The following is a 27409-nucleotide window of genomic DNA, read 5'->3' as shown; positions in this document are numbered from 1 at the left end:
ATGGACGGTGGGATGGATGGACAGGTTGGAAGGGGGAGCTGAGAGAAGTACAGAAATAACTTCACAGGCCCATCGGGCCAGAGTGTCAGGGAAAACACCTGCCTTGCGGTCTCTCAATTTCAGATTGCTGGCATTTGGGCTGATAACAATCCCTCTTTCCAAGGGGAATCATATATCTTTGGTGACAGGAAGTTCTGTGATGGAAATTTATAGTGATTTCTGTCAATATTTTAATTTAAAGATGAAGGACTCTTTTTCCTACTGGAAAATCTTGCTTCTGGACTGGCAGAAAATCTTATCAGGTTGCTTCTTATGAAACACACTCTGTGCTGTGGCCACGGGGGAAATGTCAGGCAGGAAGAGGAGGAGGGGGAAAACCTGTAGCTCACAGCACAGCTGTGCAGACAGTAAAACAAAGACCTTTTGAGAGGGTCATTTTGTTCCATAATTTTTATATTCATCCCTTCCACAACTTTTGAGAAGCAGGATGGATTTAAGAAGCACCAAACTGTCAAAAAGGAAGATGGATTTAATTGAAAGCCCCTTAGATTTCCTTGAGGTTTTGGTAAGACCAAATCATAGAAATCCATGGAGAAAAGAAACATTGACCCCCCGATTTAGTTAGTAAAGCTGCCAGAATGCGATATACCAGAAACGGAATGGCTTTTTAAAAGGGGAATTTATTAAGTTGCAAGTTTGCAGTTCTAAGCCTGGACAAATATCCAAATTAATGCAAGTTATGAAAATGTCTAAGTTAAGGCATCCAGGGAAAGATACCTTGGTTCAAGAACGCAGATGATGTTCGGGGTTTCTCTCTCAGTTGGGAGGGCGCATGGCCACATCTCCTAGCTTTCTCTCCAGGCTTCTTGTTTCATGAAGCTCCCCAGAGGCATTTTCCTTCATCGTCTCCAAAAGTCTCTGGCTGTGTGAGCTCTCATGGTTCCAAAGCTTTTCCCAAAATAGTTCCCTCTTAAAGGACTCCAATGAGCAACCCCACCTTGAATGGGTGGAGACACATCTCCACGGAGAACATCTAATCAAAAGGTACCACCCTCAATTAGGTGGGTCATATCTCCATGGAAACAATCAAAAAGCTCCCACCCAGCAATATCGAATGAGAGTTAAAGGACATGGCTTTTCTGGGGTCCACAACAGTTTCAAACTGGCACAGCCCCAAAATTAACAAACGTGGTGAACGACCAGGACAATTCTAAAAAGCTATGTGGGATCCCACTTTTAAAGTTCCAATTCTAAAAATCCATAATCCACCTAGCTCATCACATAACTTCAGCATGGGCCAAACGGTGACAGATTTAAAGGGGCCTCTGGTGTGTCTGATCGTGTTTCTGCTCTCTTTAGGACGAAGGCATTGTGAAGGAAATCGACATCAGTCATCATGTAAAAGAGGGATTCGAAAAGGCAGACCCTTCACAGTTCGAGCTGTTGAAAGTTTTAGGACAAGGATCCTACGGAAAGGTAAGTTGAACTGCCGAGTTCAGAGTGGGGCCACTCCTCTTTGGACGGTGTGGCTGGCCCTCCTCTTAGGCCGAAGCCCTGGCTGGGTACGGAGAGAAGACAGAGGCGCTGTCCGAAGGCAAACATCCACTCACTCAACTGATGGAAGCCCCTGCAGTCCTTACTTCCCCATGGGCGCCAGGTCCCCGAATCCGGAGTTGTGGCCTCTCTTTGCACAGCTCGAATCCCACTGCCTGGACCTGTGCAGACTGGGGTCTGCCTGAACTCGTGAAAATACCACAGAGGCACACACACAGACACAGTACACACACGCAGATACACGTGCACGGACTTTCACACACAGACATCAACTTACAAATCCAGACACATACACACACCCAGATTTGCACGCAGACACACATGCTAATTTCTCTGCGTCCTTGGTATAGTGATTGGGTAGAAATATATAGATTCAGGCAAAATTATTTCTAGGATGTAAGGTCCTAAAATGAACTGGGAAGGTAGGACAGACTCCTGCCTCTAATGGAACTATTTTTGTCTGGCTTGCCACATCTCTTCCATTCTTCGTGGGGCTTGGTGCCAAAATGACATCTGGCTCCTGCTGGTTGAAGTTACGACTACTAAGTAGTATGTTAATATCTGGGTAAACTCTTACAGACTGCATAAACTTGATTATTCGCAAAATTTATCTTCTGGCATGCTCACACAGTAGAAAGTGTTGTTCTTTCCTCATTTTCTTTCCCACGAGGTATGCTGGTAAGGAACATGTGTTTATGCTGACGTGTATACAAACAGATTTAACCATATGAAATTACCAGTGCTCAATTTTTTACCTACAAAAACAACTGTTTAAGGAGATTCATATGGTGCCTATGGTATTTATGGAAGAAGGGAAATAATGACTTCAGTTTTTTGCAGTGTCAACAGAAGGCAAAGCCTATTTCGTGTGGTAATGTAATGCCTTGCCATTTATAAGACATGTAGGAGAAATGAGTGAAGGGGCCTAAGAAGTTTGAACAGAAAACAGAGACAAGCCAGGGCCACCTCCTTCTTTCCGCCTTGCAGGGACTATGTTCCTGCATTGTTTCTAAGCCCAGGCGGGCACACTGTGAGCAGACTGGCCTGCACGTGGCCTGGCAGATCTGGGGGAGCCCGGGGAGGGCTGGGGTGGGCTTTGGTTCCTGCTTCACTATGCTGGCCCAGCCCAGGGCAGGCACCCCGGAGGCCCCCGTGCTGCAGGAGAGACGGGAAACGCTTTCTGAGCTCAAGGGAAGAGGCCCAGGGCTCCAGGGTATCCATTCAGCGACCTAAAAATGACCTTGAAGAAGTCCGCCTCGGATAAGGGAGGAGTTAAAGATGAAGGGTGGAAAGGCTTCCACCAGTTTCCACTTTCAAATTGCAAATTTTGAATTACAATTTTGCTTTTAAAAAACTGTTCTTTGGCAAGAGCAGCTGATCGGCGGTGCTTGGCAGAAGCCCTGGAGTGGCGCGTTCACAGCGCAGCACACTTCTTCCCAGCCCTCTCACAAACTCTAATTTTATCTTTACTCATGTCATCATCATATAAGGAATAAAAAAGCAAGGCTCACAGGATGACAGCGAGCAGGGGAAATGCCGGGAAGAGGTGGTGGCTACTTCTGAGGGTGTTCAGCTGCCACCATGTGCTTCATTCACCAGCTCGGCCACTGTGCCGCCAGCTGCAGGGCCGGGCAGGGCAGGGCAGGGTGGTGGGGGAGGGGGCATGGGGAAATGGGGCTGGGGGGTATCTGTGGTGTGGGAGAATGGGAGGTTTGGGGCTGTGGGTGGTATGGAGGGTGTGGGTGGCGTGGGGCATGGGGGTGTGGGTGGTCTGGGGGTGGGAGGCATGGAGGGTGAGGGTGGTCTGGGGGTGTGGGGCATGGGGGTGTGGGTGGTCTGGGGGTGGGAGGCATGGAGGGTGTGGGTGGTCTGGGGGTATGGGGCATGGGGGTGTGGGTGGTCTGGGGGTGTGGGGCATGGGGGTGTGGGTGGTCTGGGGGTGTGGGGCATGGGGGTGTGGGGGGTCTGGGGGTGTGGGGCATGGGGGTGTGGGGGGTCTGGGGGTGGGAGGCATGGAGGGTGAGGGTGGTCTGGGGGTGTGGGGCATGGGGGTGTGGGTGGTCTGGGGGTGGGAGGCATGGAGGGTGAGGGTGGTCTGGGGGTGTGGGGCATGGGGGTGTGGGTGGTCTGGGGGTGTGGGGCATGGGGGCTTGGGTGGTCTGGGGGTGTGGGGCATGGAGGGTGAGGGTGGTCTGGGGGTGTGGGGCATGGGGGTGTGGGTGGTCTGGGGGTGTGGGGCATGGGGGTGTGGGGGGTCTGGGGGTGTGGGGCATGGGGGCTTGGGTGGTCTGGGGGTGTGGGGCATGGAGGGTGTGGGTGGTCTGGGGGTGGGAGGCATGGGGGTGTGGGTGGTCTGGGGGTGTGGGGCATGGGGGTGTGGGTGGTCTGGGGGTGTGGGGCATGGGGGTGTGGGTGGTCTGGGGGTGTGGGGCATGGGGGCTTGGGTGGTCTGGGGGTGTGGGGCATGGAGGGTGTGGGTGGTCTGGGGGTGTGGGGCATGGAGGGTGAGGGTGGTCTGGGGGTGTGGGGCATGGGGGTGTGGGTGGTCTGGGGGTGGGAGGCATGGGGGTGTGGGTGGTCTGGGGGTGTGGGGCATGGGGGTGTGGGTGGTCTGGGGGTGTGAGGCATGGGGGTGTGGGTGGTCTGGGGGTGTGGGGCATGGGGGCGTGGGTGGTCTGGGGGTGTGGGGCATGGGGTGTGGGTGGTCTGGGGGTGTGGGGCATGGGAAGCAGGGCGGGCCTCCTGGGCGGGGGCAGGGTGAGGTGTAAGGGGGGAAGGAATTATCTGAACAGAGTTCCGGAGGGAAACAGTGTGGACAGGATCACCCATGGGAAGCCCCCCAGGAGATGCAGCGCTCACCCTGGGCAGCCCTCTGAGGGGTGCTTGTGCTCCCAGGGCTGTGTCATGTATCCCTTAAGGAAAAAACAAAACTAATGAAAGAGAAGGAAAAGTCGTATGTTCGAACACCCCATATTCTCTTAACCTGTCTCTAAGTAAGAATCATGTGTATTGGGGAATAGCCCCCTTTTTGCCACCTGTGGCGGTGTGTTTTCAGCCCGCAGAGTGTCTACTGAGCTTCACCCAGCCCCCCACCCCTGGGGAAGAGCCCCCCGCCCCTGGGGAAGAGCGCCCAGCCCCTGGAGAAGAGCCCCCCTGCACTGAACTCGCTGCACCACCACCAACCTTGAAGCAAACCTCCCATGGGCCGGGCCATCCCGCGCCCTCACTGTTTCCTGGGCCACTCAGCCTGCGGGCGGGACAGAATCCGGGACAGAAGCCGGACTGACCACCAGACCTGACTCTAGGGCTCTGTCCCCGGCCTTCCGGGAGCCGGGTGGGTGCTGTCCCCGCCCCCCTGTGTGGGCGCCCACGAACTAGCCCCGTGTGCCACCCCCCCACACATGCCATCCCTGCCGGGACCACAGGGTCAGGGCTGTTGGTGGGCGTCCCCGGGCAGCCTCAGGCCATCGGCGCGCATCCCGCCCACCTGGGGCCTTTGCAGGCAGCCCTGCGACTTGCAAGGAGCAAGTGACCCGCCTGTGGGAGCCAGTGTCGGGAGTGATGACTGAAACTTCCAGTAATTGCTAATTATATCCAAGGCTGGCTTGATTTCAACCCTCTGTAGAGGTCGGGGTCTCAGTGATGCTTGGGTTACAGTCTTATCCTCAAAGAGAAAAGTGCGTTAAAAAATTGGATTGCGAAGGCCAGGAAACACTTGGGAAACATGGCAGAGAGATCCCAGTGCTGGAGTGAGCGGGGCAGGCAACACGTTCCCTGTGAGAGGGAGGGGAGCGTGGGAGTCTGGAGGGGAACAGGCTCCTCCAACCCCATCTCTTCACCTGCTCTCCTGCACAGGTCCACACCAGGGGCAGGCATGGACATGGCTTTATTTAACATTTCCTGGGGCGGGCCTTAGGTTCTGATCCCACCTTCTGAGAAGGGATCAAAGCAAAAGAAAAAAATTCCTTTGCTTTCCTGTGACTTACTGGGTGGCATGATAAGAATGTGCCTTCTCTAAATTTCTTCCTCTGGGGGGGACTGCTCCCCCGTGTCCTTAGAAGGGACCCAGCCATCAGGCGCCGTGAGGACATGGCAGTCCAGCTTCCCGATAGAGCTGAACGAACGCTCTGCTAAAAGAGTCAGGTAGTGATTTTGCTGATTGCGGTGACACAGGAGGATCCGGGGCAGTGGAGAAGGACAGGGCGTCTCTCTCCTAATGGCAGTTCTCACGTGACGTCCGCAGTGCAGCATGCCGAGCTGCTGAGGAAGCAGTTCTCAGAATGAGATGGGGAGCACATTTAAAAACCCAACCTGGATTAAGTCTTAAAGATTCAGCGACTATTTTTGCTAAAATCGAGCAGAGTTTTTGGGAACCCATAGAAATGGATTAACTACACTGAAATTTCTTCCCAAGTTACATAAGGATGACAGAGGCAGAGCGCGGCCAGGTGCCGCTGCACGTGAGACGTGTGCCCTGCTGCGGAGAGCCACGCTCCTTACTCGTTATTCACTGCCTTTTTGAAATTGGTTTTCACGGTTTCATTCTCCATCTCAAGCTGCTGTTGTCCCGGCAGGGACTCTGCTCGCCACACACCTGCCGCGGGACGTGCGATGACGCGCAGAGAAACGGAGTTGATAAATATCGATACAGTGGTATTTCTCCTGTTCTTTTAAACAAATTGCAAGTGGAATTCTTTATTAAAACAACTAAGTACAAAGATTCGCCATGGCTATCCATCATCTCTTGCTTACATTGAAATACCATGGAGAAAAAACTTTCATCTGTAAAATTCTACATACAATTTGACCTCATTTAAGCCAGATCTTGATTGGTTGCTGCCCCATCTGAACCTGGTTTCCAGCTCAGATTTCGGAGGAGTGGCTTTTCCGCTGCTCCTGAATCAGTGTAGCGTGCTGTCCTTTCATCGCAGAGGGAAGGGCCCTGGGGAGGAGGGGCAGGGAAGGAAATGGCCAGGACACAGGAACCGTGGGTTCCGGGTTTCCAAGGGCGACCGTCCAAACACGACTCCTCCATGACTTTGTTTATGTTTTGCTCAGCCTTCTCCCATTGTGAAAGAAGGGTTGTATTGTTGTCACTAGCTTTCCAGTCATAATAGTGCCTCATCTCCGAAGCTGACATGGCCCCTCCCCTGTAACAGGCCAGATCAGGCTGGTGTCCGTCCGCTGGCATTGGTTTGGGCCACCACCCGGGTCCCGGCCGTTCGTGCATGAGGCTCTGCCACGGCCGCTGGTGTCCTTGGGACTACAGCAGGGAAGGCAACCGCTAGAAGGTGGGCATCAGCTCCTCGGGGCACAGCGGGTGGGCCAGGCCAGCTCCCGCCCACCCATGCCATCGCACACTGCAGGGCCAGCCCAGCTCCACTCACCTGTGCCACCCTCCAGGCCAGCCAGTTCCACTCACCTGTGCCACTCCCTAGGCCAGCCCACCTCCGCTCACCCATGCCACCCCGTGCTGCAGGGCAACTGGAGAGTGCGGCGGTGTTTGGCCACTGAATGTCCCTGCCCAGAACCAGTCCTCTCTCCCGACTGTCAGGAGAGCGGATCTCCAGCTCCCACGTCCTCACCCCAGCCCCCACGTCCCAAGCTCCTGGGATGCATCTCCCCCACCATGGGCCTCAGCAGACCTGGGGGAGCGCAGCAGTCCCCCACCCAGCCTGATTCTCTACACCACCACGCTCGCCCCATGGTGTAGACCCAAGGAATGGAAGGCCCTACGGCTGCAGGGGGGCAGGAGCTGTCCCATGAATGTTCCCCTAAGTCAATGGGGAAGAGTGGGAGAAGCTCCCAGCTGTCTTTCCTCCCCATTCCCTCCCCCTGACCGCACGTGCACACCTCTGCCTGCCCCTCCAGCATCCAGTTGTCCACCTGGGGGCCTGGCCTCTGCCCAGGGGTCACTCCCCAGGACATTCCCCCCTTGGGTTTGCAGGAGAGGCACTGCACACCAGCCCCCAGCCCCCGGCCCTGCAGGCGTGTCAGGCTGTGTATCTTACACAGCTGTGCTTGGTGAGTGGGGGCCCAGATGGCCTCCCCAGTAGTCTACACTGCAGGCTTGTTTACCAAACTGACCATCAAAACGCTGTGGTCACAGACACACACACACACACACACACACACACACAAGCGTCCACACCCGGGGAGAGAGCCCCTGCTGGCCCCCCCAGGGCCTGACCAGCTGGCACCTGTGCAGCGCTGCCCACCTCCCACCCCCGGGGCGGGGCGGAGCGGATCCGGCGTCTCCACGACACCCGACACCCGGTGTCCCTTGCGGAGGGGCCGTGATTAGAGTCGCGTCGGTGCGGGAGGTGGCGGCGGGCGGGGCCGGGTAGGGGGACGCGTAGACCCGAGGTCCCGGTGCCTCTCCAGTCTTGACGCCCACGGGAGTTGGGGGGTGTTCAGTTTGCCTTCCGCGGCCTCCGCAGGTCTCTGGGCCGCCCCCTCCCTCTCCCCCTCGCGGGGCCGTGCGGGAAGAAAACACGGACGTGCTGGTGGCCCGGCAGGGCTGAGAACGGGGGCCGTGCACCCCCGCTGCGTGTCCCCCGAGCCTGAGGCCCGAAATGCATTTAGTGGTCGGATCCGCCGTCAGCTGCCCAGGGCGGCCCCTGCGGCCCCAACCACCGGCCTCGCCCCCCGCTGGCGTGGGGCCGACCCCCGCGCACGGGAGCCAACGCTGGTCCCTGCCCTCCTGCACGCTGCGGGGGCGTTTCGGAGAAAATACTTTCAGGAAAATCAAATACTATGTTTTGCATAGAAGGTAATGTTTCGCATAGAAGGTAATGTTTCATAAAGGAGAGTCCAGTTTTTTACTAGTTTAATAGGGCTTTCAGCGTAGCCCCCCACAGTTATCATTTTTCTTCTTTTTAAGTTTTCTTCTGGACTCTACTTCAAACGAACATCTCAGGAAGGCCGTTAGATGGCACACGGGCAGATTTAAGAGCCCGCTGGAAATAACTCAGTCTATAAACCTAACCTACCCCCAGCTCAGAGTAGGAGGGGCTGGTTTACGTGAAAAGCGCGCACAGCCTGCCCGTCCCATTGGCTGCAGCTCTGGGGATGACCTACAGCTGGGAATTGTAAAGGGGTATTTCAATTAATCTGCCCTCCCTTAGCATGTCGGAACAGTGCTTATTTCTCTAAACAGCTGGCCTGCAGATAAAAGGGGTACTGTGCTCCTGACAAAACATTGCTGACAGCCAAATGGTACCGAAAACAAGCGTCAATTCTTCCTGCAAACACGTTAGGACGTTCATCATTGTGTAGTGCGTTAGACAAAACTTTTCCTGGCAGCCTAGACAGTAGAGCAAGTTTTAAATTGTCCTTTATTCTTTTCGAATTTTTCTCAACTCCCCTGTTTATCCGTTTTTCAAAGCGAACAAGGCGGCTGCGCTGGGTCTCCTGCGCGGGCCTCTCATCTGTCCTGTCTCTCTCTGTCAGGTGTTCCTGGTGAGGAAGGTCAAGGGGCCTGACGCGGGGCAGCTCTACGCCATGAAGGTCCTTAAGAAGGCCACCTTGAAAGGTAAGCGCCCCGGGGACGGGGCGGCTCTGCAGACCTGCGGGTGCGGCTCCAGTCATCCTGCTGCTCAGGGTGTATTCACTCCATTTCGTGTTGCACAGTTTCCAGAGCTATCCGGAGAGGCGTCGGGCGGGCATGTAGCCCCCCAATTGATAGCAAATAGCACAGACATTTGCCTGAATATTTAATACATCCCTGCATCAAGCTCAACAATTTTCAGAGAGAAAAGCCATATTGCATAAACACCGCTCTCCCACATATGCTGCGCTGGAGAGAGCTAGTTGAAAAAAGAACAACGAGAAAACACGTTGTTATGACTGTATGTGGCATGACAAATCAGCTTAAATAGCCTCCGTCAGACCAATTGCTCAGTTTTATATAACATGTGACTCAGGATTCTATTCCCCTTTGTTGTGGGTGCTGGGTTTTAGTAAATGACTGATTTACAGCCCTTTGTCCTCCCTGCCCCAGGAAGGCAGATGCCCCAAACACAGGCTTGATATAAAGATGTCATCAGAAACATGTATTCCCTGCTCCCCGTCCTTTAACAGTCAACACGTGCTAACTGTACCCCACCCCGTCCCCGCATCTACATGCGGGTGGTGCCAGGACTGTCATTCCCTGCCTGCAGGTCACTCGCAACCTTGGTTGGGAAATAAAATATATATTTGAACCATATATAACATAGAACAATAAATGCATAAAAATAAATATATACAGACTTAAAAGTGGACAACGGAGGAAACATTCTCTTCAAATAAGACAGTTAAAGAAGGACTTGGAGGGCAAGATTCAGGTCCTACAGAATGGGACACATCTCTGTAGAAGAGAGGGGTAGGGGGACTTGGTCAGCACGGCCTGTGGGAAGAAAACAGACCCTCCCCAGCCTGGCCCCGCCCCATGAGCCTTGAGGGAAGGAACTGGGCCCAGGGAGGGGGTGGCCTCGTTAAAAATGCATTCCCCTCTACTCAGCCGCTGGGTCGAAGCTCTTAGGGGTAGAGCCTGGAATTGGGCTTTTTTTTGACAGGTTGCCCCAGTAATTTTGAGGTCCTCTGGTCTGGGAATTCTAGTGAGTTTTCATTTCAGCTTTGTCTGTAGCAACATGATTTAAACTACACTCTGCATGGTTTAATTGTAGCTATAATGATATTCTAAAGTTATCAAGTGGATGCAGCTGAATATGCCGAGATTCTCACGAAACAGTTATTTCAAATAATTGTTCCTTGCTAAAGAGATAATGTGCAAGAAAACAAAGCAGGTTTGGACTTTCTATGCCCACCTTACCATAAAATAATCTTTTCACTTCATAGCACTTCACAGAAATAGAAAATCCCATTAGATGTTTGTTAGTTCGGTGTCATCTAAGTACCAAAAAACCAAAAGGCTTACCTGGCACTTCCTCCAAAAGTCCAAGGAAGAGTAACCATATGACCCAGGAATTCTGCCCCTGAGGAAAATGGAAAGCTGCGCCATGCCAAGTGTGCATGCGGATATTCACATGCACTATTCACAATGGCCAGGAGTGGCGACAGCTCAAGTGTCGGCCCGCTGGGGTTCCCAGGGGTGGTCATCCCAAGCAGCGGACGTTATCTGGCCGTAAGAGGAAGGGCATGTGGGCACCTGCTGCAGCACAGGTGAGCCTCAAAACCGTTCGCTAAGTAACAGAAGCCAGTCACAAAATGCCACGTGATGCCCTGTGTACAAAATGAGCAAAACAAGCAAACCCATAGAGGCAGAAAGGAGGTCCATGGTTGCTTAGGGGCAGGGGGAGGGGAGATGAGGGGTGACTTCTAAGAAGTGTGGGATTTCTTTTTGGAGCGGTGGAAATGTTCTAAAGTTCTAAAAGTGGCAATTGTGACTATACCAAAAACCGCTGAATTGTACACTTGGAATGGTGAATTGTATGGTGTGTGAATTATTTCTTAATAAAGCTATTATGTTAAAATGAAGGGCAGCCAAATAGTATGGCCATTTACTAAAACCCTCCCTTACATCCTCAAGGCATTGAGATTTACTATCTCAAAACAAGATGAAGATACCTTCTTCTAGTTTAAGGCAAAAGAAGGTAGAAATGGGAAGATGTGATAATTTATCATTACACCCAGATTGTTCATGATGGGCACACACTCACGCACACACACACACACACACACACTCTCTCTCTCTCACACACACTCACTTTCCTCTCTGGCTGCAGAGTCCATACTGACTTCACAGGGTAGGAGTCATGGCCTAGAGCACTGGGTTTCCTTTCTTCTAATACCTTAATTGTTCCTTCTTTCCCCTGATCCTGATCACATCCTTTCCTGCTCTTGAAAAGGAGAAAAAATCTATCGGGAGTAAAATTGGAATCATTGTGGAGGGAATCTGTCACTATTCACCCTTCTCTTGAGGGGTGAAATAAAGTCGAGGGGCTGGGAAGTTGCTCTCCTCGCCTCCCCTGTCGCCGTGCCCTGCATTTGTCCCTCTTGGCCCCGACTCCTTAGCGCAGAGCGCGCGGCTGACGTGTTCTCACAGCCCCTGGACCCGTGAGTGTTTGTGTCTGCTCCAATCCAGAGTGTCCCTGAGGAAACATTCCTGACATAAGACTTGTACAGATTGATAGAATATTGTTCAGGGTGCGACTTTCCCCGTTGGTGTAACTGGAGGTGTTGGCGTGCATGTGCGAGTACTGGATCCTATCGTGCCAGCAGGGAGTAGGCCAAGAGGGAAACAGTGGCTGCCCCTCAGGTAGAAGATGATGTGTCACTTTTATTTTCTTCTCAATGTTCTCCTTTTCAAGTTTTCAACAAACAATATATATTTCTTCAGGTAATAAAAAGCTATTTTTAAAACATTTCTGAACCATATGCCAGACTACGTAAAATTGTTTTTATATTGTGAGATGAGCCATACAAGCATAGAAGAATAGAAAAAGTTTTCATTTCCTTGTGGACCTTTAAAAATCCTACTTTATAATCAAATATTATTTTATATGATAAATTGTTTTAGCTTTCTGTAATGATCCATCACTAAAAGAGAGAAGGAAGATATTTTCCCCCAGAAATTCAATTAGAATCTTAAGGCATTTTAAAAGAGAATGTAAAAGCTTTATAAAATAGCACCTTGCATGAGGTAGTCCTGTGGCTCTGACCGTAACGTGGCTGGGTCACACACAGAGGGGGCGTCTGCTTTCTGGTCAGCCACTAACTAACCTGTCCTGGGAAGGACACTTAACTTCTCTAAACCTTCCTTTCCACACTTGTACAATGAAAGGATTGGCTCAAAGGATCATTTCCATTTGTATTTGCTGTAACACCTCTGCGTTCCATTAGCGTGAGTTATTTAAATATCCCATGGCTCATTCTCCATCTCTGTAATGTCACCATTTTGCAATCTAATTAACCATTCCCAAGAATCTGAAGGAGAGAAAAGGAATACAGTGTGAAAGCAGCAGTGGTGCGCTCCACTCACTGACAATGGAAATCTAAAAATACGGTTGGCCCACCCAAGTGCAAATGCAAGGATTTTGAATGGTGAAATTATTTTGAAAAGGAAAAATGGAAAGGGGGTGGGAGGTTTGTGGAAATAGTTTTAAAACTCCAGATTGTTTCTCAAAAGCTTGGATGACAGTCATGTGTACAGAAGTGAAAATTGTTGTCAGTGGGGGCCTCTATTAACTCGGTTTCAAGGATAAGTTTCTGACAGCTCTAATTTATCAAAGTTTGGAGCTGTCAGCCGCCTGCCCCTCCTTTCTTTAAAGGGTGGCAAGTCATCGCTAAAGGAATGCCAAGTGCTTAAGTACAGACAGAATTGTACCGGGCAGGCTTGCCCCTCTTCCCCTCCCTTCCCACCTCCTTCTCCCCTCCTAGCTGTGGATGATTTTGTTCTGTCCTGGTTAACTGAGCACCCTTTAAAACGTTCACCTTCTCTAAATGGACAGTTTCTGTATCCGTGACTCCGCACTGAGTTATCAGAGGTAAGATTCTGTATAATGTATTCAGATATAACATAGCCCAAGGGAGATGTACCACTTTGTATTATGAGGGAGTCGGCTTAAAAGAGCACTGCTAAGAAACATGTTTCCAAGCTACAAGACAGAAACTGCAAGCCTGCTCGCCGTCCACTGGGGATGGAGCTAGCAAATGAAGACAGCCGCCAAGGAAAAGAAATGCCTCTGTGTGGGGTGAAGCAATGGTCTTCAACTTTGGCTGAATGTCAGAATTGCCTGGGGGACTTTAACAAGATACTGAGGCCTGAGACCACTCCCAGAGATTTCGATTTAGCTCACCTGGGCTGTGGTTTGAACATGAGAAATTGTAAAAGCCCTCAGGTGCCTCCAAAGCTTTGGGCCTCCTGGCTGAGTGACCTTGGGGAGCCTCTCCCTCCATTTCCTCATGTTAAAATGGGGATTACAGTAATTACAGTTCCTACCTCTGGAGCTTTTGGCACGCCCATTGCATTGGTTAGGATGGGGAGTTTCCATGTTAGCTGTCTCCATCGCTCATCCTTTCCTCCACCAAAATGGTTTTGCTTTGGAGCTGTGTCGGGACTCTTCCCACCTAGGTTTTATTGAGCTGTGACCGAGTGGGTAAGTGGTGAGGAAGGTTGAACGTTAATTGCCATCTGATTAGAAAGAATCGTGTCTTGATTCAGCACCAGTCTTTCCAGCTACAAGGTTAACAGCTTATAATCATATTAACTGCCAAAGAGAACAGGTGCTTGAATAGAAACCAAAAAGAAACTTACGAGCCAGGATATTTATCATGCAGAAGTCTCTTGTTTCAGTGGGTAACCCTCCACAATGTGCAGAGATCTTTTTATTAAACATTTATTTCTTTGCAATGATAATTTTCCAATAAGACTTCACCTGCATTTTCAGATCTGATTTGTCTATCGTCAACAATTTTTTCTGCAAGTCAACTTTCTCAACACAAATGTGACACTTTCCCCCTGCCTTGAAGAAAATAACTGTGTCCAGGCCCGGAGGATGGAAGAAGAGGGAGTGCCCTGGAGCAGCGTGTCAGGGGCCTGCTGGTCACCCGTCTATCCCTTCTTCAGAGCCTGGACTCATCCTGGTATGTCTACAGATGCACTGGGGACTGAGTGGAGCGGACGTGTGCAAGGAAAACTATAAAACAATGCTTAAAGAAATCAAAAAAGATCTTAATAGATGGAAAAAGATGTTCCCTGCTCATGGATAGGAAAGCTGAATGTTGTTAAGATGTCAGTTCAACCTGAGTTGATCTATAGATTCAATGCAATACCAACCAAAATTCCAGCAACCTACTTTGAGGACTTGAGTAAGCTAGTTACCAAATTTATTTGGAAGGGAAAGAAACCTCATATAGCTAAAGGTATCCTAAAAGAGAAGAGTGAAATGGGAGGACTAAACTTCCCAACTTTAAAGCTTACTGTAAAGCCACAGTGGTCAAAGCAGCACAAAACTGGCACAAAGATAGAAGTATTGACCAATGAAACCAAATTGAGAGCACGGAGATTGGCCATCAAATCTATGGTCAATTAATTTTCAACAAGGCCCCCAAATACACTGAATTGGGGCAGAATAGTCTTTTCAATAAATGGGCTTAGGAGAACTGGATACAAATAGCCAAAAGAATGAAAGAGGACCTCTACCTCACTCCCTATACAAAAATTAATTCAAAATGGATCGAAGACCTAAATATAAGAGCCAGTACCATAAAACTCCTAGAAGAAAATACAAGGAAATGTCTTCAAGACCTACTGATGGGAGATAGCTTCGGATATTCCATACCTAAAGCACAAGCTATGAAAGAAAAAATAGGTAAATGGGAACTCTGTAAGATCAAGAGCTTCTGTGCCTCAATGGACTTTGTCAAATGGTGAAGAGGAGCCAACTCAATGGGAGAAAATATTTGGTAACCATATTTTGGATAAATATTTGATCTCCTGTGTATATGAAGAAATTATGCAGCTCAACAACAAAAAATGAGCAACCCAATTATAAAATGGGCAAATAATATGAATAGACATCTGTGAATAGACATTTTTCCAAAAGGCAAATACACCTGGCTAAAAAGCCTATGAATAGATGCTCATCTTCCTTAGCTATAAGGGAAATGAAAATCAAAACTATACTGAGAATAGAGGGAGGAGGCCTGGGGGCACAAATGAAATCAGAAGGAAAGAGAGACAATCAAGACTGAAGTGGTATAATCTAAAAAAAAAAAAAAAAAAAAAAAAAACTACACTGAGATATCATCTCACACCTGTAAGGAAGTAAAGAATGCCTGCTGTTAAACAAACAGGAAACTATAAATGTTGGCGAGGATGTGGAGAAATTGGAACACTAATGCACTGCTGGTGGGAATGTATAATGGTACAGCTCTTATGGAAGACAGCTTGGTGGTTCCTTAGGAAACTAAATATCGAGTTGCCCTGTGACGTGGCTACACCGCTGTTCAATATATAACCAAAAGAGCTGAAAGCAGTGACACAAGCAGACATTTGCACACTGATGTTCATAGTGGCACTATTCATAATTGCCAAAAGATGGAAACAGTCCAGGTGCCCATCAACAGATGAGAGGATACAGAAAATGTGGTATATGCATACAAGAGCATTTTACGCAGCAGTGAGATGCAGTGAGGTCCTGAAGCACATGGCAATATGGGGACCCTTGAGGACAAAATGCTGGGTGTAATAAGCCAGCCACTAAAGGATGCATACTGTATGATTTCACTGTTATGCCTCTGGCAAATAGAGAAAACCCAAATCATAGGACCCAGGAAGCAAATCTACACTCGTGTGTAGCACTGAACTAGATGATGCATCTCTGCAGCTAGAGTAGCAAATGACTTCACAAGCAACGGCTTCCATGTTTCACATTTTTAACATTGACCTCATATTATGATGTTTAACATTAACGCCATAATAAAGATACTGTTTTTAAAAAATGAGCTTACTTCTTGGAGGAAACACCAAACTGGGGGGGAGGCCAGTGCTGCCCTGGAACCGGGGACCGCAGGGGCTCGGGCAGCAGAGTCCAGGCAGAGGTGGTGGCCGTGACTGTGGCCGGGCCTGGGACCAAGGCTGTAGGGCTGCCCGCTGTCACCAGGCTGGCCGGCCTGGGCACAGATGGGAGACCAGGGCCCTGAGGGGACGTCTCTGCCCTTCGGGGAGGCTGCGGTCACGGCCATCTTCCTGGGGGGCCCCCAAGGACGAGGCGCAGAAGCAGCTCAGGGCCGTCGTGCTCCGGAGGAGCCACCGCCATCCTCCTGGCCCCTCCGGCACTGTCCGCGTCCCAGCCCTGCGCCAGCAGCTGCTGCTCATGGCGCCGGCAGCTGCACTTCAGCCAGGGGCGGCACGGCCACCTAGGCCCATCTCAAGGCCACCTGTGGTGTGTCCCGAGCCCTCCGGCCCCTGGCGCCGTCCTGTGGGGAGGGGACCGCGTTCCCCGCGCCCCCAGGGCCTCCGTGCTGAGGACCCACCCACGTGGGCACCAAGTGGGCTCTTTCCTCAAGGAATGTGAAGTGAATTAAGCCTGAAAGGAAAGGGGCTAACCCAGAAAGGAAGCGTCAGCTGTCGCCCGAGTCTGAACTGGCTTTATTTCTTAGCTAGTTCACTTACGTCAGGAGTCACATTGGAACGATTTCACATTCTTAGGTGGGAATAGGTAAACCCCAAGCCCCAGCATTAAGCACTCTTAAGGGGAGCCCTGGTGTTATCCTATTCCCCGTTTTACATTGAGGAAACTGAGGCACAAAGCAGTTGAGGCACTCATCAAAATTCTGTTGTGTGGAGGTGGGGCTTGAGAGCCGAGTGGGGTGGGGCCCCGTTCCCCAGTCCTGCCCGCACCCCACTCCCCTGCCTGCGCCCCACTCCCCCACGGGCCCCGCAGCCTGCCTCGGTGTCCGTAAGGAGTTGTGTTCAGGATTTACACTCTCATTCCGTCCCCTAGGGCGAAAAGTCAGGAGAGGTGATTCCGCTAGCGAGCAGAGCTCTCCCCCAGGCCCTCTGTAAAGCACCCGCGCTCCCAGGTTTGCCCAGCTTAGGTGCACAGCCTTAGGGCAATGGGTCCTCCAGCTCATAACTGATGCACCGGCTGTGTGCTTTGGAGTCCCGTATATGTTTGTTTTCGCCGGTGTGTATTTTTTGAATTGCAGATATGTAAAAACTAGGAAATGGACTTTTTGCGTTGTTTCTTGTCATCTTCAAATTTCTTTGCAATGTCCTTGCTAAAGAGTAATGGACTTAAGATTTATCTGCAGAAAGATTCTAAGGAAAATGTGTTAGGTGACTATGGCAGTCTTATTTAAAATAATTTATTATAAAATGACATCTTTGAGGCATTATGCCTGTGTACTGTCATGAATGTTTAATATTTTTTTTACTTATGGTTTTATCCCTTACTTCTTTTCTTTGGAATGGCTGACAGTACGCAGTTTTGACCCTAAAACGTTTAGCAATAGAACTGCTCGTGCAAAGCCATTTGTAGCCTCCTGAGTACTAGGAGATATTGTGTGAAGATGGGTTTTTATTCTGCATCCTGAAACTTACTCAGGATATTGTTTTAGACCAAGGAGCTTCATGGAGGGCAAAGAAAGAAAGCGTGAAGATATGATAACGCAGTTTGGAAGAACCTGAACTTCAGTCACGGATCCCCATGGTGTGTTCATCGTGAAGTCTCGGATTGAAAAAATTACAACTCAACTCAGTCTTCAGACCCCCTAAAGCTGTCACGCACAAGCACAAAACCATCCTCATTTATTTCATTGCCGGGCCTCTTAGAAACTGCAGGTCCACGGATCACACTGCCAGGTGCAGCAAACCATACCACAGGCAGGCCTGGCCCTACTGCACTGGGGCTTTTTAACATGAGAGCCACTGCTGCTACTTCTTCTACTTCCTAGCCACCATGACCCCGTGATTGTTTTCTAAGGTGTACTTATGAAGCTGGTCATTTCTTGTCTTCACAGTGACTGACAGATTGACATTTCTTTTTATTTTACCCTTCGTTTTCTTTTAGAACGTATCTATAATAAATAATATAATATGCAGGTAATATGTATTGATTGATATAATTTAAAAATCAGGCAGGTCAAGCAATTTCAGGCCGTGGTGACAGACCGTAAAGAGAGGGTTTCTAGAACACGGCTCTAGTTGCATTTATTCCATACCCACTGGGGCATTCCCACAAAGTGCCCTCTCCCATATTTCCTGGGATCCTAAGGAGAGTGTTTCTAGAGCATGGCTCCAATTGCGTGTATGCCATGTCCACTGAAGCAGTTTCACAAAGTGTTCTCTCCCATATGTTCCTGGGAAAGCAGCCATGCCCTTGACAGTGGGATGAACTGATGGGTGCCTGGTCTAGCCCTTCAGTCCTCCGCACCGGCCAGCACCACAAAGATCAAAGAACTGCCGCCATGGCTGGCACACACCCGGTTTGCAGAGATCTGAAGCTGTCCCGTGGTCCAGGGAGAGACTTCCCCGCACGTGTGTTTCACATACCCAGGCAGTCATTTGGGGTGAAGACTTTCCTTTGGCATCTGCGGGGTTGGAGCCTGTGCTAGTCTAGGTGGGGTCAGATGGTCAGCGCTTAGCAGCAGGGCCTGTCCTGGGATGAGAACACGGACTTGCCTGCCCCCCACCCCCGGGCCCAGTCCATGTGGCCAGTGGGTGCCCCCAGGAAGGGTCTTCCCTGAGCCGATGCACTTGTCCACACCATGTCCGGCTCGCTGCTGCAGTGTCCAGCTTGGACTCCACCCTATAGCTCAGATACCAGGAGAGCATACAGGGTTTATTTAGGCTCCTGGCCCTTTTTCTGTTTGTTTCAGATAATTTCCAATTTCTGTGTTTGCCTTTAATGTTATGATCTTTTTGGATGACCAGTTTGTAGGTGATTTGTAGCCCCATCAATCTTTCCTATGTTATTTCTTCCATTGCTTTTATTTAAAAAACAAAACAAACAATTCCCATTGTTTGGGCATCAGATAAGTTTTTATGGTTTGGTCTTTTTTTTTAAACTCTTTAACAGCTTTCAGCATAAGATGAAGGGAGGAGTATATATTTATTTTTCCACAGTAACTTGACAACCCCTTGGAAATTTGATTGTAAAACATCTTTTCCTAGTTTTTCGAGAGGTTTGAGTGACCTCGGGTTTGCATTATCAGTCCTCTAATCAGTGATGTGCTTGAACAGTTTTGTTCATTCCCATCGCCCTGAATTTGATGATAGCATCAATCCTACTTGGGGGACTTTTAGATTCTTTGGATCAGCGTCACAGACTGAGCTTTGCAAAGAGGCAGCCAGATGGGTGCACACACGCCCGTCCCATTTTCTCTGTCACCTGCTGACCTGGGCCCGTGACTGGGACATGCAGGGACGGAGGAGAAGGGAACTTCTCCCCAGAACAGGAGGCAGACTAGGCAGCGGGAAACCTGCTCCCCAGAGACCCTTCTCCACAAGGCCATGCTCCGACAAGATACAGGGCACAGTGCTAGAGGCCTGGCCAGATGGGCAGAGGCAGCCCAGCCACCTGGCAGCTGCCCAGTCGTCAGGTGACACAGAGAAGCAGCTCGATTTACCCTCAGCCGCCTCCCAGAGCCTGGCTTGAGATGTGACGGTGTCGGAGGGACCGCCCCCCACGCCCTGACGTGAGCTCCAGCTCCGGGCCTTCCCTCACCCAGCACTCGCCGCCTGCTGGCCTTCGCCACCATCTCTTTCTCACTCTCGAGTTGTATTTTGAAAGAGAATTTTCTGATGCCAGCACCACAAGTGTCCGTTCTTCCAGGTTAGTTACCTTGAGAGCACCTTCTGTGGAAATGACAGATGTCAGTTTCGCTTGTCAGCTCTCCCGGGACCCTCCCCCTTCGGTGTCCGCGCTGGCTGAGCTGTGTAACCTGCAGCTCAGGCTGTGCAGGACATGCGAGAGCCTGGATAACTGTCTCCGGGATGCGTGGATTGGCGTCTCATTCCTGCTTCATTATCCCACGTGGGCAGGGAAGAAGGCGCATCTGGGAGGCGATAGTGTTTCCTGTCTCTTGGGAGTTGTCGGAGAGCATCCTAAGGAGTCAGACACATGTTGGCATGAAGTTCTGCCTTTTAGAAACTCTGCTGTTTAACTGCCATCATGTTAATAATGCACTCTCTTATTTTTCTCATTTTTACATATTTCGTGAGCTATACCTTTTTTCATGGGAAAAAAAAATGGAATATCTTTAAATAAAAGTGTCTGTGAAAATTTATTTTACAAAGTCAACTAGAAACACCGACTTCTTCCCCGGTGATGAGCCGGGGCTCAGGCCTCTACTCCCCCAAAGCTGCCAGTGTCTCCGCAGGGGTCCCCGGGAGCCGTCCTCGGGCATTCGCCATGCTGGGCCACGACCTCTGCAATTCTCTCTGCATCTCCTGCCGCAGTGTCTCCGGGTCTCCAGCATGGTTGACATGGCTTGTTGAGTCCTTTCTCCCTCCTCAGCCTGCTGTGACATCAGGGTCACCTCCAAGCTTCTCCCAGGGCCCGTTCCCCTTGTCCCCTCCTGTGGGTGTCCCCTAAGTCTTCGCCCTGGGGTCTAGCTCACCCCTTGCCATCTGGGAGCCCCAGGCGCTCTCTCTTCCTGGTGGTCGCACCTGCCCACGCACAGCTGACTCCAACCCAGCGGGACGCAGAAGTGGCTTCTTCCACCCTCTCCTGTGCTTCTCCTTCCGGGCAGCTTCTCCACGCACCCTCACCCTAGCCAGAAGACCGGGGGCCTGCTGTACATTTCCAGCTCTTCCAGGATCCAAGCGCCCATGAAAGTCCTTCTGTTCCACCTCTCGCTGACTAGGGACGTGTCACCTCCCCGCCACAGGGTCAGCTCGCACCACTGCATCCGCCACCCGATTCAGTTCACCAAGTCCCAAGCAGGCCGTGCTGTCCGTGGAAGCCCTTCTCAGGTCCCAACCTCACCCGGTCCTCGCCGCCCGTTCCCACACCACAGCCGCAGCCAGCTCTGCGGCCCAGCCCAGGGCAGCAGGGCACGGCGTAGCGTCTGGGCTGCCGCGACTCTGCCTGCAGCACCCTACCCCCGAGTGAAGACCCCTGTTTCTCTGGCACATGTGGCACAGCCTCCGTGGGAACCCCCAGAATCTCCCCAGTGGCATCGCTCTGTCCTGTGGACGACCCCACACTCGCGTTCAGGACGGGCCACTCCTCTCTGTACCTCCCTCTCCACTCACAGCCTCTCCCCACGGGGCAGGGCCTCTCAGCTTTGGATCCCTTGGCCAACACAAAGAAGCCTGGTGTATATTTATGGAGAAGGAGTGGGAAGGGGAATATAAAGCTCGAGGCAGGTGACTGGAATTGTTACTTTGCCATACAGTTGTCTAGTTCATAAAAGAGCTGAGGAAGACTGGCCATTTCTCCACATCACTCTGTTCTCACTGCTTAAGGAATCTTCACGCTACCTTCAGCGTCTCCACCACGTTGTCTCTTTTCTGGTTCATTTTACGTAGACAAGAAAATCTGCGTGAACCAAAATCCAGGGTCCACATCTCTAAGGCATTAATTCACACGTGGTTTTGCAAACACATGATTGACAGGACAGGGTGCAAGGCTGGGTCCTGACCCCACCCTCCTGCAGCATGCTCACCTGAGCACGGAAGACAGGAGAACCTGCAGTCAGGGAGCCTCACCCCAGAGCTGGAACCACAGTCGGGGAAGTGAAATCGTATTAAATAAAAATGCCCAGCAGCCATTTTAACTCCTGGTCCCAGTGCTCTTGCTTTCATTATTTTGGTAATAGTTTCCATTCATAGCCCTTGCTTCATTAAATCCTTCACCACCTGAATTGCTTTGTTTCTCTTTCGTCTTCCCCAGAGTGGATGTCATTTGCGCTGCCTGCTTGTTTTCTAGCTGTTGTGGTGCTGCTCGCAGGCAGGAAAGATTGTCCTTTCCTGCAGTGGAAAGCCTCGGCTGGATTCCCCCTCAGTGTGGCCCTCACCGACCCTCTATCTGAGAGCCCACTTTTTCCCACAGTGAGCCTTGGCCTCCCCTTCTATAAAATGTAAGGGTTGAATTACTTGATTTCCGAGACCTTTCAAGCAATAAAATTATGATCCATTTATTTAAGCAGAAGGAAAGCATCCCGTGTGTCACATCAGGCATGGGTGACCATATGCAGACTCGCCTCCCATCTTGGCCAGGGGCCTGGAGCTGGCAGGGGAGCTTAGTCAGGGCCGTGGGGGGGGGGCAGGGGGTGGGGGGTGGGGAGAGGGGACGGAGAGTACGGGGCTCCCTCCAGCCCGCCCGGCCCCACCCCTGCCGAGTAGTGAGGCACATCACTGGGCCTCGTGGTGCCAGTGGCCTGCTACTGGGGTGGGGACAGGGTTGTGGGGCTACAGGGGACATCATAGACAAACCCCTGGGAGGCGGCGCCATAGCCAGCGGCTCAGCCAGCAAAGCCAAGCTGCGTGCCCAGCGCTGTGTGTCCATCACCGTCACCCTGTGGGTGGGTGCGGCTGGGAGCACCACGCTGGCTGCGGGACGCTGACCCACCAGGCGGCCCGACGGCGGGGAACAGGGCAGAGCCCGAGGGACGGGGAGGTAAGCCCAGCCTCTACTTGGAGCTGACTGCCAGGCCCTACAGCTGCAGCTTAATGGGCAGCGGTGGGTTGTGGTATAAATGGTGTCGGGAAACTGGCTCCCTGTATGGGGAAAGTAAAAGTCTGAGGGCACCAAAGGTGAGAGCCTGAGGGTGAGGTGAGGCTGAGTGCCCGGAGAGGCGGGTGCCCCTACCCTCCTTTGGGCGCGCCCGAGTGCTTCAGCCAGACTTCAGCAGTGTTCGCTGCAAGGCCAAGGAAGGACTGACTTAGGTTACCTGGCCGGGTGATGTGACGTTTATCGTAGAGGAAGGAGGAGGTCTCCGGCCGTCACCCGCCTGGGTCCGCGTGAGGACACCTGGCACTCACCTGGGCAGCCCATCATTGCGGTTTGCTGCAGCTGCCGGAATGCAATAAAGCAGAAATGGGTTTCTTTAATACTGGGGGTTTGTTAGGTTACAAATTCACAGTTCTAAGGCCATGAAAATGCCCCAATTAAGGCGTCCAGAGGAAGAGGCTGCTGCCTCCGGGCTCCCCGGTGGTGCGGGAGGCACGTGGCGCTGTCTGCCGCCCTCCTCTCCTGCCTCTGGTGTCAGTGGCTGTCTCCAAAGTCCCTGGGTGTCCCCCGTCTGCTGCTCTCCTGGGCTCTTGGACTTTGATCTTTTATCCTCTCATAAAGGACGGCCAACAGGGGACTACGGCCCACGGTGAGGGCACTGGGCCCTATCTCCATGGAGACAGCCTGACCACTGGCCCCACAATGGATTCCGGCCAGCATGCCCAGTTTCTAGGTTATTCTTACTCTAAAGTGGTCCCCTGCTTTTGTTGTTTTTACCTCAAAACTAATTCCATCTATATCCCAAATGGCTGAACTCGGACCACAATGAGCATCAAAAACAAGAATCTCCACAACACGTTATAACAGGTTAAATTGCAAATATTTTTAAAGTACCTGGGTGCGTAGTGACCCTCAGGGAGAGAAGGGACCAGCATCCTCCACATTTCTAGCTCCATCCAAAATTAGAAAATTACCATTTTGTAACCCCACATGATTCAGGGAGGGGTCATCCACTCAGGCTGACCTCCTGCAGTGAGAGACGGCTGGGGGCCCCATCCGTGGGGGGCACAGCATCAGCCTGAGGGCCCTGGGTGCTGAAGCGGGGCGCACGGCCCTCTACAGGGGCCCTCCTCAGCCAAGTGGCCCCTCCTGAGCACCCCTGATCTCCTGACCAATGCGGCCTGAAGTACACAGCAGCTTCAGCAGAGGACTTAGGGCAAAAAACATTTAGCCTGAGCTGAGTGAAGCCCCCCTCTGTTTACAGGAAATAGGAGGATTAGAGAAATCAGGCAACAATCAGCAAACCCAGAATGTGGACCATTCCACAAGAAAACCTGGCTGGATTTATCACAAAGCCAGTGGCACAGGAAAAAGAAAAGGTGGGAGACCATTCAAGATACAAAAAGAATAAAACATAACAGCCAAATGGGTGAAGTTTGGATCCAAGCTCTCAAAAGATAACAGCTGTCAGAGGCCGTGGGATGCTGTCAGTTGGGCATCCCCAAAGAAACAGAATCAACAGGGCCCCCAAAACTTACAGACACACACCACACATACGTGTATGTATGGTATTTTAAGGCTTGTTTTAAGGAATTAGCTTGATTGTGGAGGCTGATGCGTCTGAAATGTGTAGGGCAGTGTTGTATAGTTTGCTAGCTACCGGAATGCAACACACCAGAGACGGATTGGCTTTTAATAAAAGGGAATTTATTTCATTAGTTCTTCAGAGGAAAGGCAGCTAACTTTCCACTGAGGTTCTTTCTCACATGGGAAGGCACAGGGTGATCTCTGCTGGCCTTCTCTCCAGGCCCCTGGGTTCCAAGAACTTTCCCCAGGGTGACTCCTTTCCGCATCTCCAAAGGCCTGGGCTGAGCTGCAAGTGCTGAGATGAGGTATGCTGAGCTGCTTGGGCTGTGCCACGTTGAGCTCTCTCATTTAAGCACCAGCCAATTAAGTCAAACTTCATTCATTGCAGCAGGCACAACTCCTAGCCGACTGCAGATGTAATCAGTAACACATGAGGTTCACATACCATTGGCTCATGTCCGCAGCAACAGAACTAGGTGCCTTCACCTGGTCAGGTTGACAACTGACTCTAACTACCACAGACAGGTTGGCAGGCTGGAAGTTCCTGTGGTCATTTTGAGGCAGAATTCCTTCTTTGGTCTGGTACCATCAGTTCTTTGCTTTTAAAGGTCTCCGGTTGATCGGCTGAAGCTGCCCACATTGTCAGGGGTGATCTCCACTCGCAGTGCCCAACGGCAGATGCTGACCCTTCTACAAAACATTTTCAAGGTCAAGTCCAGGCCAGCGGCTGACCAAGCAGCTGGCACCATAGCCCAGCCAAGTCGAGTCAAAAATTAACCACAGCAGGGAGAAATTTATACAGGGATCGGATATTAGATTGCATTGTGGAATTATTGTTGGCTTTCCTAGGTGTGTCAGGTATTTTAGTTACGTAGGAGAGTGCTCTTATTCTTAGGAGATACATGCAGAGGCACCCAAATGTAAAGAATCAAGATGTTACAGTTTATTTTCAATATTTTTGGCTAAAAGCATATGTGTGTGTGTGTGTGTGTGTGTGTGTGTGTGTATGTGTAGAGAGAGAGAGAGGAAGAAGGCAAACGTGTCACTATGTTAATTCTCCAATCGAGGTGGACCATTTCAGGGTGATTGTTTACTCCTCATCACCTTTAGTAAATGTCCAGAAATTGTTATAATAAAAAGTTGGGGGAAATCAGTTCTAGTGTTTTGAATTCAGTGCTCAGCAGAACTCTAAACCCTGCCTTTTTAAAGCTTTTGTTTCTCTATTTTGCAGTTCGGGACCGTGTCAGGTCGAAGATGGAGAGAGACATTTTGGCAGAAGTGAATCACCCGTTCATTGTAAAGCTTCATTATGGTAAACACAATGCAAACTAGCTTACTTCTGAGGAGCCCATAGGGCCATCTTCTCCAATCCCAGGGAAACGTAAAAGGAGGCAGGGTCGGAAGGAAGAGGGTCCTTCTTGCATCCTCAGTAGTCCCGCCCGCGTGGGGGTGACTGTCTCACCTCGCCCAGCCCCTCGCTCTTGTCTGTGGCTCTTCCACCGATGGAGATGCCTTGTTGTCCTTGCATAGGCCTCATTCGGAGGGGCTCCCATTTGTGTTCATTAAATCACTGTCATTGATGATCTGGCTTCAAAGGTCTCTTCATCTCAACAGGGGTGAATTCTGTGATCTAATTTTGTGCTGTTTCGGAATAAAATATTCTATGACCTAATCATTCCTTTCAACCCGAGCTAACAGCCCCTGTATTTTATGTGACTACCATGTCACACGCCTCAAAGCCTCCACTGCAGGGAGGTTATCATTTACACTTTTCAGGAGAGGAAACTGAGGTTCACATCAGGTAATTCACCCCAGGCCACGTGTCTGCCAGGCCACACGACTTCCCTTAGTTTGCTTTCTGCCTTTTCCATCTTCTCAGAGGAACAGTGAATTAGGTCTTCAAATTAAAAAAATAATAATAAAGTGGTGACTCAGGGTCATGCCAGACTGCCTTAAAGCTGTCTACCCTACTGAAATAATGATGCAAGTAAAGTGTGGAATCGCGAAATCATGTGCTTGGGTGCTGGTTTCAAAGGCAGCAGGGGCGTATGGAGTGTCAGGGCGGCTGCTAGTAGGGCGTCCCTAACTGTGCAGCAGAGACATGAACACAGAGCCAGAAGGTGGGACAGAGGAGTCATCGAGCTTTGCAGCTGGTTAGTTTTTGTATTACTGAGGAAACAGTTCAGTCTTGCTGGGACATTGCATAACTTCTGCTTTCCAAAAAGAAAAGTGAATATTGATCGTGCACCTGCCATGAGCCACAGCTCGTGCCACAGTCCCTCTCAGCCCCGGGACAGATTCCCGGCTCCTCTTACAGAGAGCACAGGGTGAGAGAGCTGGGCCCCCTCCACGCCTCCTGCTGCTGTACCTCCTGCTGCTGGTTGGTGGGGGTCACATCCCACCCCATAGAGTTCTCATTGGTCTCTGGGCCTTTTGCTGAAGATGCTAGTATTGGCGGCTTACAGCTAGTGCCTGGAGGCTTGCGACTCCTACCGGGCAGCTTATGACTAGTACCCGGTGGCTTACAGCTAGTACCAGCAGCTTACAGCTAGTATTGGCAGCTTCCAGAGGCTTTCATCTCAGACTCTGGGTTATATCAAAATCTGCTTGTTCTCTGTTTCTGTCCAAGAGACAGACATAGTTCTGGCACAGAGTTTTCTACTTGAAGACTGTGTTTGTAAAATCCCCACACTTATCACATGAGAAGATAAGTTCTGCTGTAGGCAGTGATCTCAGGACATCCCCCAGCCCAACACCTTACGTGTGAGGTCGAGGATACTGGACCTGATGGCAGGGGCTGTGAGGCACTTGCCCCCCTCAGCTCTTCCCACCTGCCAGGGCTGGATCAGCAAGCGCTGCTGCCCAGGGCTCAGTGCAGGGCTCAGGGCTCAGCACTTAGTGCCCCAGGGCTCAGGGCTCATTGCAGGGCTTAGCATTGGGCACCCCAGGGCTCAGGGCTCAATGCAGGGCTCAGGGCTCAGCACGGGGCGCCCCAGGGCTCAGGGCTCAATGCAGGGCTCAGGGCTCAGCACGGGGCACCTCAGGGCTCAGGGCTCAATGCAGGACTCAGGGCTCCGCACAGGGTACCTCAGGTCTCGGGGCTCAATGCAGGACTCAGGGCTCAGCACGGGGCACCTCAG

At 51.1% G+C, this 27409-nt stretch overlaps 1 protein-coding gene across 10 annotated transcripts in view; it reads left to right on the top strand.

Annotated features, from left to right (window-relative positions):
- RPS6KA2 (ribosomal protein S6 kinase A2) overlaps window positions 1-27409 on the top strand; it is a 404289-nt gene that overhangs the window by 287191 nt on the left and 89689 nt on the right. For 9 of the 10 annotated variants that reach the window (XR_013159470.1, XR_013159471.1, XM_077120826.1 and 6 more), the window contains 3 exons: window positions 1360-1476; window positions 9007-9088; window positions 25501-25581. Coding sequence is in view for 8 of the 10 variants with exons in the window: in XM_077120826.1 (XP_076976941.1) it covers window positions 1360-1476; window positions 9007-9088; window positions 25501-25581 (280 nt within the window). In the remaining 2 variants the exon portion in view is untranslated. Of the gene's footprint in view, window positions 1-1359; window positions 1477-8230; window positions 8327-9006; window positions 9089-25500; window positions 25582-27409 lie in introns of those variants that run through there. The other variant, XM_077120833.1, reaches the window with a different exon arrangement.

This window comes from Tamandua tetradactyla, chromosome 11 (assembly GCF_023851605.1).
Source record: "Tamandua tetradactyla isolate mTamTet1 chromosome 11, mTamTet1.pri, whole genome shotgun sequence".
Taxonomy (NCBI): Eukaryota; Metazoa; Chordata; class Mammalia; order Pilosa; family Myrmecophagidae; genus Tamandua; species Tamandua tetradactyla.
Note: the sequence above shows the minus strand (reverse complement) of the source record. Positions and strands in the feature narration are given on the sequence as shown.